Below are 14,770 nucleotides of genomic sequence, written 5' to 3' on the forward strand. Positions count from 1 at the left end.
GCTCACCTTTATTGCTCAAGGGATTGAATTTAAGAACAGGGAGGTTCTGTAACAACTGTACTGGAGAGGCCATAAATGGAGTGAAACATGACAGGCTGCAGACGCTGTGATTGTAGTAAACACATTGAAATGCTGGAGGAACTCAGGCGGTCTTTTCACCATCTATAGGAGACAAAAGACATATTGCCGACATTTCAGCCCTGAGCCCTTCTTCAAGGAAAAATCAGGAAAGGCATTAGCAGGATATATCAGAAAGTCTCATAATTCAAACAATGGGAGAGGAATCCAGACCAACAAAAGGTGCTAATTGGATACGTTAAGGGACTAGGTAGAATTTATCATGTCTGTGCGAAAGGAGACAGGGAATGGAGAGACGATGGGGTAAGAAGGTGGGGGTGGTTTAATGAAAGCCAGAGAAGTCTATGTAAATGCCATCCAGTTACATTTTGGTGTTTTGGCCACAATTGGAGCACTGCCTGCAATTCTAGTCTCTTTACTTGAGGAAGGATGTACTGACTTTGAAGTCGGTGTAGAGGAGGTTCACCAGATTAATTCTGGACACGAAGGGGTTAGCCTGTGAGGAGAGACTGAGTCACATGGCATTAAACTCACTGGAATTCAGAATGCCAGGACATCTATTGTAAACATAAACATAAAGTTATGAAAGAGCTAGAGACAGGGGAGTTTTCCCCACTGGTAGCTGAGACTAGAACTAGGGGACATAGCCTCAAGATACAGGGGATAGATGTTGGATGGCAATGAAGAACTACTTATCCTAGAGGGTAATGAATCTGTGGAATTCTCTGCCCGAGGAAACAGATGAGGCCATCTCATTAAATATATTTAAGGTACAGTTGATAGATTTTACCATTGTCAGGGAATTAAAGGTTGTAGATGAGCTAGAATCACATCCAAATCTTATTAAATGGCCATATAGCCTCCTCTGGCTCCTATTTCTTATGTTCTTATAACCTTTTCTCACTCCTGTTCTCCCTTCTGCCATCTGGCAGGAGGTACCGTGGCACTCAGGCCCTTATGTCCAGAGTGGGAAACAGCTTTTTCCCTCAAACCATCAGGCTCCTGAACTCCCAGTATAGATGTGCATAATGTGCCATGGACTTACAGTGTATACGTCTTAATACCATAATATTTTAACGTGTTAACTGCTTTCCTATCTTATATCTATGTAAATATACTCAAGTTCCTGGAGAAACACTACCTCGTCTTAATGCGTGAGCATGGTATGAACGATAAATAAAGTTGACTTGTCTTGACAACAGAGGCAAATACTGAGAACTGTAAATGTAGAAACAAAATTTTCTCAATAAAAGTGAAACAATATTTTACCAATAATAGCAATAAACCATTTGTAGGAGACGGCAAAGAGTTGGCCAGAAACCAAGCTTTCATTGATGGATTATTTGTAAGAAGTTACCCACAGCTGGAAAGAACCTTGGTGTGGAGAAGCTGAGAAGTTTCACCAAGTGGAAATTACTCAAATCCTGCTAAATATTGGGAATCTCTCAGGATTTCCATGAATGAGTTATTAACAAGATTATCTAGTATTTTATCAAAAGACTTTTTTCATGATTTACAGGATGAGGGTCACTGCGAAGTACTCCCAGTGCAGTCTCACCAACTCTGTATCCCCTTGTCACAGTGCTTTCCTATTTTAAACTCCAATTGCTTGGCAATAATGGTCAAATACAATATTTTGTTAATTACTTGCTGCAGCTGTGTATTAACCTTGGTGTTTCATGCAAAGGAGATGAGATGGGACTCCAGATCTCACCAGGGTAGCTGAAGAATTTAAATTAAGTTAATTAAATAGAGTTGAAATTAAAAAAGAGGGGAAAGAAAATAATTATTTATTGACAATCTGATATGGTCTGAATGTGGCTACTTCTTAAATGCTCTCTGTAAATGCCCAACACTGTATTGTTATGTACTGTGAGGGGAATACAACATACTTAAGAAGGCATTTTACCACCAATGTCACAGGGAATTTAGAATGTTACAAGAAATCATATCCTTGTCACTGATCCCTGAATCCCATGAACCAATAAAATAATCTACGTCCAGGCTTCCGGCCTGCCATTATCATCACTTGTGACAACCTATGTGATGGTGACAAAGGTCAATATTCCATCCTCATCTTTCACAACTTGTCTGCACCTTTGAGATGGTGGCCTACCCTTCTGCCACCACCCAGTTCCAGGTGCTAGAACTACACTTGCCCGATTCCATTCCTATGTGGCCAAAGTATTACTGGCAATTATCTCTTCTGATTCCTCTTAAGGTTCCCACCATGACTCCCTCTTAACTGTAACTCATCTTGGTGGCATCAGAGCTGGATTATGCCTAGAGCATATGTCATAAAGAGGCCTAATTTTTTTAAAATGCACATAAATATAAAAACAATTTTTTTTTTACTTACATCGTAAAGTTTTTTTTTTCATTTGCTATACAGCCAGATAATATTACTTATATGTAGGTATCAATTTCAAATGTCAAAAGTAACAAGACTACAATGTAAAAGTTACCACTCTATCTAGATCTGTCTGCACTCCACTCATTGGTATCTTTTGCCATTTGTATAGTATTCTGACTTCAACTAAAGTGCATGATCTCACATAACTTTAATCTACTTTTGGCAATTTTGTCCATTCTTTACATATCCTGTGGCAGAATCCAAGCACCATCATTGCAGCATGCCTTCCCACCTGCTTTCATGTTACCAGCTATCTTAGATGTCTCCTCCAATATATACTAAATGGTTGAGAGAAATTTGACGCATTCCACAAATGCACGGTATACAATTAATCGCACTGAAGCTTCATGTACTCAGTTTGTCAGACTCAAAGACACAGTCCTCAATGGACCAGAATGAGGGCTTGAAGTATTCAGTAAGTCAGATTAGACCCATAGGTTGAAGCTGCAGTGTTCTTGACCCTGATGCTTGACCCACTGAGTTTCTCCAGCAGTTTGTATTTAGCTTTAGATTCCAGCATCTGCTGCAGTATTCAGTTGTTTGGATTGAGGAGGACATTGGGTCAGATTAGATAACCAAAGTACATGACAGATCAGATCAAAAATTCTATGATGTTTACTGGGGCCTAGAGTTATCAAGGGTTCAATATGAGGCCCACAAAATCCTAAGAGTTAGATTGAGTATTCCTTGGATCACGTTAAGGATATCATACTGCAGGGTTTTAGTAGTAACCTACTATTAGATTACTAGAGTTTGTGTGCAGTTTGATATCCTTTTATACAATGTTTTTGCCATGGAAGGAGTACAATAAAGGATTCTTGAGATATGGGGACTAAAGTAAGAGGGCAGCTTTGTTTCCTTGAAATCTCCAATAAAATTCTAGGAGTCTCGTTACAGGAAGGATAGATTGTCCAGAACTAGTATTTATGACAGAGATCCTGAGAATTTTCACAAGATTGTGAAGTTCTCCATTCTCCATAATGGGAGGTAGTAATTTTATTCTTAGAAAAGTCCAAGTCCAATTTACAGCCAATTAAAATACAATCCCCAGTACGTTTCAAACAGTGGGAGGAAACCAGAGCTCCTGGGGAAAACCAATGACAAGGAGAACATGCAAACTCCTTACAAACAGCACGGGATTCAAACCCCGGTCCCGATCGCTGGGGCTGTAATGGTGTGGCACTAACTGCTACGCCAACCGTGCCACCTCTGACTAGGCTCTTAGTTTTTCAAATGTTTTTATTTATCCATTATGACTTATTGACTTTCAGTTTGTATTTAGTGTTTTTTACTGATATCTGTTGGGTAACCTTTAAATACACAGTATTCTAATTCTGTTTGTACTGACGTTTTAATTTTCCCAAATTCTATTCTGAGCTTCTCCAAATAGATTTTTTGCACCCAAGTTTTATCCTGTCTCTTCTACCAGGTCATTATGTTAATGTCTCTCCCTGCTTTGGTTCATTCCGTGCAATTAAAAAGAATAGGGAAGTCTAACACCTTGCACATTGGGTTGGAAAGGAGTCCAGTATTTAATGTAAGAATTGGATTTCCTTATCATCTTTATCAACCTCTTGTGGCCAATTAATTGTCCAATACTTGAAATCCTCCATAAAAATAATTCTAATTGAAAGTAGGGTGGCAGAGGTGTCTGTTTGGCTAAAATAAGTTATTTGATAAAGCCTCACATGGTAGTTTGATCCAGAAGACTAAAGCACATGGGGTCCAAGGATAGGCTCTTTTCTAAGAGCTCTGGTTTCCTCCCACTGTTTGAAATGTACTGGGGATTGTATTTTAATTGGCTGTAAATTGGACTTGGACTCGTGGGCCAAAATAGTGTAGGTCTAAATTTAAAAAAATGTAAATTCAAAGCGGTGTTGAACATAAGAACATGAAAGGATCAGGAGATCATAAGAACTAAGGAGAAAAATGGAATTAAATTGATGAAATATGAAACAAAATATCAAACTCCTCCACAGGTGAATAAAATCATAGTTAGTGTTACTAAATTAATCAAAATATTAAACAAATGCATCGACATTTATCAGAGGCTCAGATTCGGACAAACACGTTGGAATATGTGATTAGTTAAGACATAACAGTTAAAAAAAGAGGGAGAAAAGTAACAAATGCAGTAATACAAAACAGCACAAGATGTTGTTCCAGATGGATTATATCTGCACTTTAAAAAGAGATAATTAGCACAATTAGTATTTTAAGCAGTTCATTTGAAATTGCTCTTATATCTTAGACCTGGCAGATGTTTAATGTTGTCCCTATATTTAAAATATCTCCACAAAACTCTTAACTCCAGTGCTGAAACATTGAAATTAATTTTGTGATGACCGATAAAACAAAATATCAAACCATTCCACTGATGAGGAAAATAGAAAAAGCTAGAAACCAAAATTATGATTTCTTTTGTAGATTTCACAATAAAGTCCTGCTTGACCAAACTTATTGAAGTTCTGAAGAGGTGTAACTGTGAGAGTAGACAAGGATAAGGTTAGTTGTCCTAATTTCTAAAAGGTCTCCAATAAAATAACAGAATGATGTATTAGGTGATTACATCTGGAAGTAGGTTGTAAAATAGATGGCAAACTGGCTGTGAGAGAAGAAAACAGTGAGTAGAAACAAAAGATTGTTCACAATGGTGGAATTGTATGGAGAGGGTGGTCAAAGCTGAGAGGAACCACATCAAAATGAATGGGTTCACTAATAAATCAAGAGACCTGGTGTAAATTGACATTAACTTGAGACAAATTAAAGATGAGTTGGTAAAATAAGGATCTGAAGATGTTAGGGAAACAAAGGAATTTTTGGATGTGATTACATAATCTCTAAATCCGGTACCGCACGGATGGCAGTCTCTTCAATCTGAGGCGCCTGCAAGCTCACACCAAGACACAAGAGAAACTTGTCCGTGAACTACTCTTTGCAGATGATGCCGCTTTAGTTGCCCATTCAGAGCCAGCTCTTCAGCGCTTGACGTCCTGCTTTGCGGAAACTGCCAAAATGTTTGGCCTGGAAGTCAGCCTGAAGAAAACTGAGGTCCTCCATCAGCCAGCTCCCCACCATGACTACCAGCCCCCCCACATCTCCATCGGGCACACAAAACTCAAAACGGTCAACCAGTTTACCTATCTCGGCTGCACCATTTCATCAGATGCAAGGATCGACAATGAGATAGACAACAGACTCGCCAAGGCAAATAGCGCCTTTGGAAGACTACACAAAAGAGTCTGGAAAAACAACCAACTGAAAAACCTCACAAAGATAAGCGTATACAGAGCCGTTGTCATACCCACACTCCTGTTCGGCTCCGAATCATGGGTCCTCTACCAGCACCACCTACGGCTCCTAGAACGCTTCCACCAGCGTTGTCTCCGCTCCATCCTCAACATCCATTGGAGCGCTCACACCCCTAACGTCGAGGTACTCGAGATGGCACAGGTCGACAGCATCGAGTCCACGCTGCTGAAGATTCAGCTGCGCTGGATGGGTCACGTCTCCAGAATGGAGGACCATCGCCTTCCCAAGATCGTATTATATGGCGAGCTCTCCACTGGCCACCGTGACAGAGGTGCACCAAAGAAAAGGTACAAGGACTGCCTAAAGAAATCTCTTGGTGCCTGCCACATTGACCACCACCAGTGGGCTGATAACGCCTCAAACCGTGCATCTTGGCGCCTCACAGTTTGGCGGGCAGCAGCCTCCTTTGAAGAAGACCGCAGAGCCCACCTCACTGACAAAAGGCAAAGGAGGAAAAACCCAACACCCAACCCCAACCAACCAATTTTCCCTTGCAACCGCTGCAATCGTGTCTGCCTGTCCCGCATCGGACTGGTCAGCCACAAACGAGCCTGCAGCTGACGTGGACTTTTTACCCCCTCCATAAATCTTCGTCCGCGAAGCCAAGCCAAAGAAAAAAAAAAGAAAATGAAGCAACATTGATCAATTAAACCGTAAAGTAAGTGGACTCAACATTTATTGTTGAAGATAAAAATGAAAAGTTAAGATAGTCAGTAAGTCAGCTACAGGTTTTGCTTTAGTTTGGTTCTGCTTGTAAGAGGTTTATATTCCCTTTCTGCTTGTTCTGCTTGTAAGAGGTTTATATTCCCTTTCTTTTAGGTGAGTGGTCTGCCAAACCCTGACCTTATCTGGCTGCTGGATGGTAAACCTATCTTGCCAGATGTTATCCACAAGATGCTGGTGCGTGAAAATGGAATTCACTCGCTCTTGATTGATCATCTTACAGCAAATGATGCAGGAACTTACACATGCATTGCAACAAACAAAGCAGGACAAAATTCATTCAGCTTGGACCTGTCTGTTGTAGGTAAGATCCTCTTGCATAGAGATATAACCCAATTAAAATTGGAAGTTTCCACTAATTTGACTAACTAACTGAATTGATCAATTATAGAACTGCCCAGTAATTGCTGATTGTGCAGGATATTCTGGGCTCTGAAGCACCTGGTTTTTAATTGCTAGTTGGACAAAATTGGAGATCATTTCCAATGGAAAGTGTATCTTTATATCAGTGGTTTTCAAACTGCCCCCCGAACTTAACATTCCACCTTAAGCAATCCCTATGCCATAAGTGCTCTGTGATTAAGGTGGTACATAGCTGGAAAGAAAAACTTTGAAAACCATTGTTTTAATCATCCCTAATTGACTCGTTATGTGCACGGTTTCATAACTCCAAAGGAAATGGGCCAATGACAATTTTTCCCAAGCAAAATATTTCAGTAGCAATTGGGTCTAGTGCAATGATTCTCAACTTTCCTTTCCCACCCACATATCATCTTAACCAATCCCTTACTAATCACAGAGCACCAATGGCATAGGGATTATGTAAGGTGCAATGTGTGTTCAGGGAGGCAGTTTGAAAACCACTGCTTTATATATACACACCCACCAATTGGTGGCAGGAGACCAAGCCAACTATTGTTAATTGGTACTGATGACACACTGACATTAATCCTGACATTATTCAAATACTAAACTACATGCTCTGCCTAATTTAACCTTGCACAGCTTCACAATGGCATAAAATACACTTTTTTTGTAATTCTTTATTTATTGCACTATGAACCATATCAACCAAAATATTTACAGATGCATCTCTTTAAATATACAAAGTGACATTTTCTTTTTTTTCCCCCATCCTTCCCTCCCCCCTTCCAAAAGCAGTAAGTATTGAACATATAAAATACAATAAAACAACATCTTTATACAAAAGGAATACAAACAAAAACGACGTGTCATCTACTTACACACATTAAATCTTATCGTGTTTATCTTTTTGGTGGTGGTGGTCCGAGGCCTGCTCTTTCTGTTATGTTCCATATATGGTTCCCAGGTTTTTTTCAAACATTGTAACTTTGTCTTTTAAATTATATGTGATTTTTTTCCAATGGGATACACTTAAATTTGGTTATGTATTCCGTTAATGTTTATAGTCATATAGTTCAACGTGGCCATCTTGTATCTTTATTTTCACTTCTTTTCCGCCTCTTCACCACCTCCATCCCCATTTCTTCCATTACTGTTTTTAAGTTTTCTTTTTTAATCTTAATATATGACAACACACTTAAGACATGAAATACCCCAACAATCCCCACAAGCAATAACCCTTTAACCCCAAATGAAACCCCCTCCTTGGACTTCCCCTTGTCCCTTGATGGCAACCACAACTCCCCTTTCCATTCGGTTTGCAAACTTACTCACAAGTGTCAATTGATTTTGCAGTGACCGTTATCCTCCCACCCCCACCCCCCTCCCCAGAGAACACTATTTTCCTACACATATAACAAAGCTCTCTCTCTCTCTCTCTCTTTTTCCCTCTTCTTTCCCCTTCTCTTATCCATCTTTAAATCTTTACATATACATTATCTTTACTTTATATTTTTGTATATTTTCTTGCTGGTCTTCCTTTTTGTCACTCCTCCTCCTCTCTTCTCCTGTCCTGCAAACATTCAGCAAATTCTTTGGCTTTCTTTGAGTCTGAGAACAGTCTATTCCGATCCCCAGAAATAAATACTTTGAGTACTGCTGGTTGTCTTAATATAAAGTTATAACCTTTCTTTCATAAGATTATTTTCGCTGTGTTGAATTCCATTCTCTTCTTTAAAAGTTCGAAGCTTATGTCCGGGTAAAAAAAATATTTTTTGTCCCTTATATTCCAAAAGCTTGTTGTCTTCTCTAACCTTCTTTCTTGCCTGCTCCAGTATGTTCTCTCTTGTCATATATCTTAGAAGTTTTACCAATATGAATCTCAGTTTTTGATGTGGTGGTGGTTTCGGTACTAGTGCTCTATGCACCCTTTCGATTTCTATTTCTTTTTTGTTTTCAAACTTTATTTAAAAGATAATAAAAACATGACATACAGTATAGAAATAATCAAGAAATAAATATTTTTTTTACATTAACACCCATCCCACCCTCCCATCCCTACAGCCAACTCCCTTAAGGGGAGCAAAAACATATATAGATTATATATATAAAAAGAAAATATTACAAATGTTAATAACATTTCAAAGTATATTTCAAATACAGAGACCACTTATTAACAAAAGAAGAAGAATTATCATGTAAATTATATGGAATTTTTTTCCATGACAACACATACTTTCAATTCATTGTGCCAATGTGATATATTAATCTCAGTATCATCTTTCCAAGTACTAGCAACACATTTACGTGCTACTGATAACACCAAACATACAAAAGCAATTTGAATTTTGTCCAATCCCATTCCCCTTAATGAATACAAATTTCCCAACAAAAAAATAATTGGATCTAACAGAAATATAAAATTATATAATTTCTCCAAAACTACTTTAATTCCTTTCCAAAATGATTGAACTTTAACACAATTCCAAACAGCATGTTGAAAAGTTCCAATACATTCCACCTGCAGTGAATTCGTCCATCGTTATTGAATGAAGCTCTACTGGGACCAATGCCTGAAGAGGGCGGACAAAATCAGTGAACCGGTGTGGACTCGAAACCCGCTCCGTAAATGGTTATACGGTTATGGTTATGGTTACATGAGCCACATCTAAAACAAGAATCTGAATTACCAAACCCATAATTTTTTTTAACTTTTTCGGGGTCAAATATAATTGATGTAAGATATGGAATGGTTAATTATAATTTTTTACATTAGTCATTTTAATTACATTGTCCTGATACATATTCGCCCAATCATATTCGGAAAAAATAAATACTAAATCACCCTCCCATTTAAGTTTAGATTTCTCCCAATCTGACTTATCCATACTATCTTGTAACAAATTATACATAACTGAAATATAACCCTTTTTTGGTATAGAGGAAATTAAAGATTCAAATCTCGACAAAATAGGTAAAATCATCTCTACCATAATTATCTTTTATCAAAGCTCTAAGTTGATAATTTTCTTCTTTCTTTTTCTTTGGCTTGGCTTCGCGGATGAAAATTTATGGAGGGGTTTGTCCATGTCTGCTGCAGGCTCGTTGGTGACTGACAAATCCGATGCGGGACAGGCAGGCATGGTTGCAGTGGTTGCAAGGGAAAATTGGTTGGTTGGGGTTGGGTGTTAGGTTTTTCCTCCTTTGCCTTTTGTCAGTGAGGTGGGCTCTGCGGTCTTCTTCAAAGGAGGTTGCAGCCCGCCGAACTGTGAGGCGCCAAGGTGCACGGTTGGAGGTGATATCAGCACACTGGTTGTGGTCAATGTGGCAGGCACCAAGAGTTGATAATACGTAAACAGAGAATATACAGGTATATCAAATCTTTCTCTCAATTGATTAAAACAAAGAAATTGCCCCTCCACAAAACAATCTTGTATTGTCTTTATACTTTTAAAATCCCAAATCTTTAAATGATTATTAAACATTCAAAAAGGAATAAGCTGATTATTATACAATGGAGTTAAAATTGATAATTTATCTTTCAACCATAACACCCTGATTTTTTTAAAATCCAAATCTGTAACAAATGCTTCAATATCAGCATATGGGCATATTTTGCTGTAACAAAAATCAAATACCAATGAAATATAAATTCATGCATCTCAACCCGAGAAATACACACCATCTCCACTTTAGCCCAGCTAGGAGGCTGATCTAAATCCATCAATCTACTAATAAACTTCAACTGGGCCGCCTCATAATAGTTTTGAAAATGTAGTCATTGTAGTCTGCCCAATGTATACTTCCATGTAAGTCTATGCAACGCCACTCGAGCTAATTTACCTTTCCTTAAAAACTCTTGCACTGCTTTGAAAAATCTTGAAAAAAGCCCTTAGAAAGTAAACAATGTATTGACTGAAATAAATATTGAATTCAAGGGAAAATATTTATTTCAATACAATTAACCTGACCAATCAAAGCTAATGGAAGATTTTTCCACTTAATCAAATCTGCTTTAATTCGTATTAATATAGGTACATAATTTAATTGATATAATGATCGATAATTAGTATCCATAAACACACCTAACTATTTAATTTTACTTTAGTTTTAAATTCAGAATAATCTCTCACTCCAACTGGTAAAATTCACTTTTATTCCAATTAACTTTATATCCCGATAATTCTCCAAATTTCTCTTGCAATTGTTTCAACAACCATTCCAGTTCCGTCAAGTATACTAACATATCGTCCGCAAATAAGTTAATTTTATATTCTTCATTCTTAACCCTCATCGCTCTAATTTCTTTATTTTGTCTAATAGCCTGAGCTAACAGTTCAATAACCAACGCAAATAAGGCTGGTGACAATGGGCAGCCCTGTCAAGTTGAACGAGTCAATTTAAATGGTAAAGAAATCTGTCCATTTGTCACCACCCTAGCAATTGGGTTCGTATATAAAGACTTAACCCAACCAATAAAAAAGGGCCAAATTTAAATTTCTCTAACACTTTAAATAAAAAATTCCACTCAACCCTATCAAAAGCTTTTTCTGCATCTAATGCAACCAACATAGGATGGTTAGGTTGCTTTCGATATGCGTTGACCAAAGTAATTAATCAAAATATATTGTCTGATGCATTTCTATTCTTAATAAAATCTGTTTGATCAATATGTACCAATTTGGGTAAATATTTAGCAAGTCTATTAACTAATACTTTTGCTATAATTTTATAATCCACATTTAATAAAGAAATAAGTCTATATGAAGACACTTTTAATGGATCTCTATCTTTTTTTGGAATGACAGTTATTAAAGCACTTGAACATGATTTGGTAACTTCTGATCTTCAGTAACTTGATTCAACACTTCTCCAAATACATTAGAAAAATCATCATAAAAAAAGTTTATAAAATTCCATAGGAAATCCATCATCCCCTGGGGACTTTCCATTAGGCATTTCCTGAATAGCTTCCTTAATTTCAAAATCAGTAAGTGGAGATTCCAATTCCTGAACATCATTTCCATCTAGTACCGGTAACTTTAATTTAGATAAGTAAGAATCAATAGAACCATTATCCTGTTTCCCCTCAGAATTATATAATTTTAGATAAAATGAATAAAACTGGTCATTAATTTCCTGAGCTTTATAAGTAACTTTTAAATTCTTCTTAACAGCATTAATAGTCCAAGATGCCTGTTCATATTTCAATTGCCAAGCAAGTACCTTATGAGCTCTTTCCCCCAACTCATAATAACGTTGTTTAGATCGATTAATTAAGCACTCAAACTGATAAGTTTGTAAAGTATTATAATGTAATTTCAACCTCGCTAATGAAACTTTTTTTAATCTTCTGTTACACCTTTCTGAAAATCTTTCTCTAACTCAGCAATCTTATTTTCTACTCTAAACTTTCTGCCATATATTGTTCCTTAACTTTTGAAGAATAACTAATAATCTTCCCCCTCAAATAAGCTTTTAATGCATCCCATATTACAAAATAACTACCCACAGAATTAACATTCTTGGTCAAAAATAAAGAAGTATGCTCTTTAACAAAAGTAACAAACTCTGTTTTTTTCAATAACATTGTATTAAACCTCCATCTAAACAACGAACGTACTACCTCCGAACCTTCACAAGAAAAAAGTAATAATGAATGATCTGATATAACTCTACTTTTAATTTCAGCTCTTAATACTCTACCTTGTAAATGTGCTGATACCAAAAATAAGTCAATTCTAGAAAATGAATCATGTTGTGAAGAATAAAAAGAGAATTCTTTCTCTGTAGGATTAACTTTTCTCCAAATAGCCACCAAATTTAAATCTTTCATTAATGCAATAATTTGTGTTGCCATCTTTGATTTCCTTATACTTCTTGGATTTCTGTCCAATAAGGGGTCCAGAACACAATTAAAATCACCACCAACTAAAACATTTTCATTAGCTTGAGTTAACAGTAAAAAAGCTTCTGACATAAACTGACATAAAGATTCAGCAAAGTCCAAGATTCAGCAAAGATTTTACAGTTCACTCTTAATACTCTACCAGCATACCCCTCTGAAGATTCCAATTCAAATGGTAAAATTTTATGAATCAAAATCGCTACTCCTCTTGCCTTAGAATTAAAAGAAGAAAAAACATGACCATCTCAATCTCTTTTCAATTTCAAATGTTCTTTTTCAGTCAAATGTGTTTCTTGTAATATAAGCCAATATTCTCTTTCTCTAAATTGTATTATTTAATCCCTGAACATTAAAAGTTGCAAAATTCAATTTAGACATCTTTTTTAATTACTAATATATTTACACACAATAAAATAATGCTCCCCTCTATAATTCTTCCAAATAAAAACCCTCAAAAATTATTTTAAAATAACAGAAAAATACAAAAATACCACCCAAAAGAATCTGGGTGTGGTAAACCCACTAGCGACAGATGACTATCAAAATTCTCAGTGTCATCCAGCACCCCACCCCGCCCCCAGCCAGATACATATTTATTATTTAATTAAAGACAATAAAATATAGTCCATATATTCAGCCCAATGATTCCAAGCCTAATGACTGCTCCGGATCTTCAACATCAAGAAGACTTTGTGTCAACTCTTCTTTCTTTCCATTCTTTCTATTCTTTCCATACCCATATCCATTTCCATTTCCCCTCTTCTTAGAAGACAATGGAGGAGAATGCCCATTTCTTCACAGTTCCGGCAAAGAATTAGCAAAAACCAAAGCATCGTGATCATTCTCAAAGAATTGAGATTGAAAATTTCCATTAAAAACCTTCAAAATTGCAGGATAACAAAAAGCAAACTTGAAGCCTTTCCACCACAAAACATCTTTGGCCATATTAAATTCTCGTCGTCTTCTAATAGCCTCTTGCCTCAAATCAGCATAAAAGAACACTCTGTTCTTTTGAACCATTAATGGAGACTAATTCTGCCATGCTTTCTCTACTGCCATACGTAGAATCATTTCTCTATCTTGGTATTTTAAACAACGAACCAAGACTGCTCTCGGTGTTTGTCCTGGAAGTGGTTTTCTTCTCAGAGCTCTATGAGCCCGATCAAATTCCAAGCCTTCAGGAAAAAGCTCTTTACCCAGCACCTCTGGGATCCAATGCTTAAAAATTTTTTATAGGATCGGCTCCTTCAATGTCCTCTGGAAGACCAACTATTTTCACATTATTCCTTCGGCATTGATTTACCAATGAATCAATCTTCATTAAATCTCTTTTTTGAATCTCCCAATCTACAAAAGAACCGTTCACTTTTTCCATTTTTTCTCTATTATGTTCCACCTGATTTTAACACTCAGAAAAGGCTGTTTCAATTCTCTTAAAATTATCTTGCACGGTATCAACTGATTTTATACATCTATTAATATCACTCTTAACTAGTCATTTCCTGTTTCACAGTTGACATTTCATCACACAGGATATTCATTTTTATTTTCATCTCCATAAATCCTTGATTCACCTGAGTTGATATTTGATATGACATATTGTGCATTTGACAAGCAATCCCTTCCAAAACACTACAGGTTCCTCCTCCAGGACAAATTCCAATAAGGTAAGTTCCTCTTCTTCTTCAGTCATTGTAGATCCTTTAGCTGAATGGCTGCCAGTCTGGACACCCGATGCTGGCACCCCGACCTCTTCGGGACGCTGGCATTCAGGGTCCCCCACATCCCATATTTTGTCCAACAATTCTCAGACCCAGGATGCTCCACGCAAGCCAGCCAAAGCCGCCGGGCATGCAGGTGGTTCCTCCGACACTACACTGCACGTCCCCAGGTCACCCAGCAAGGTCCCCTTGTCGGCTGTGCCACCCGCACACACGGCTTCACGTGGACGCGGGTGGGCAACGGCTGAACTC

At 37.3% G+C, this 14,770-nt stretch overlaps 1 protein-coding gene across 5 annotated transcripts in view; it reads left to right on the plus strand.

The window, feature by feature from the left end:
• The window catches only part of mypn (myopalladin), a 301,418-nt gene that overhangs the window by 261,417 nt on the left and 25,231 nt on the right, over positions 1-14,770 (plus strand). For all 5 annotated transcript variants that reach the window (XM_069900832.1, XM_069900830.1, XM_069900829.1 and 2 more), the window contains one exon: positions 6,623-6,830. In XM_069900832.1, the coding sequence (XP_069756933.1) occupies positions 6,623-6,830 (208 nt within the window). The remainder of the gene's footprint in view (positions 1-6,622; positions 6,831-14,770) is intronic.

This window comes from Narcine bancroftii, chromosome 10 (assembly GCF_036971445.1).
Source record: "Narcine bancroftii isolate sNarBan1 chromosome 10, sNarBan1.hap1, whole genome shotgun sequence".
NCBI lineage: Eukaryota > Metazoa > Chordata > Chondrichthyes > Torpediniformes > Narcinidae > Narcine > Narcine bancroftii.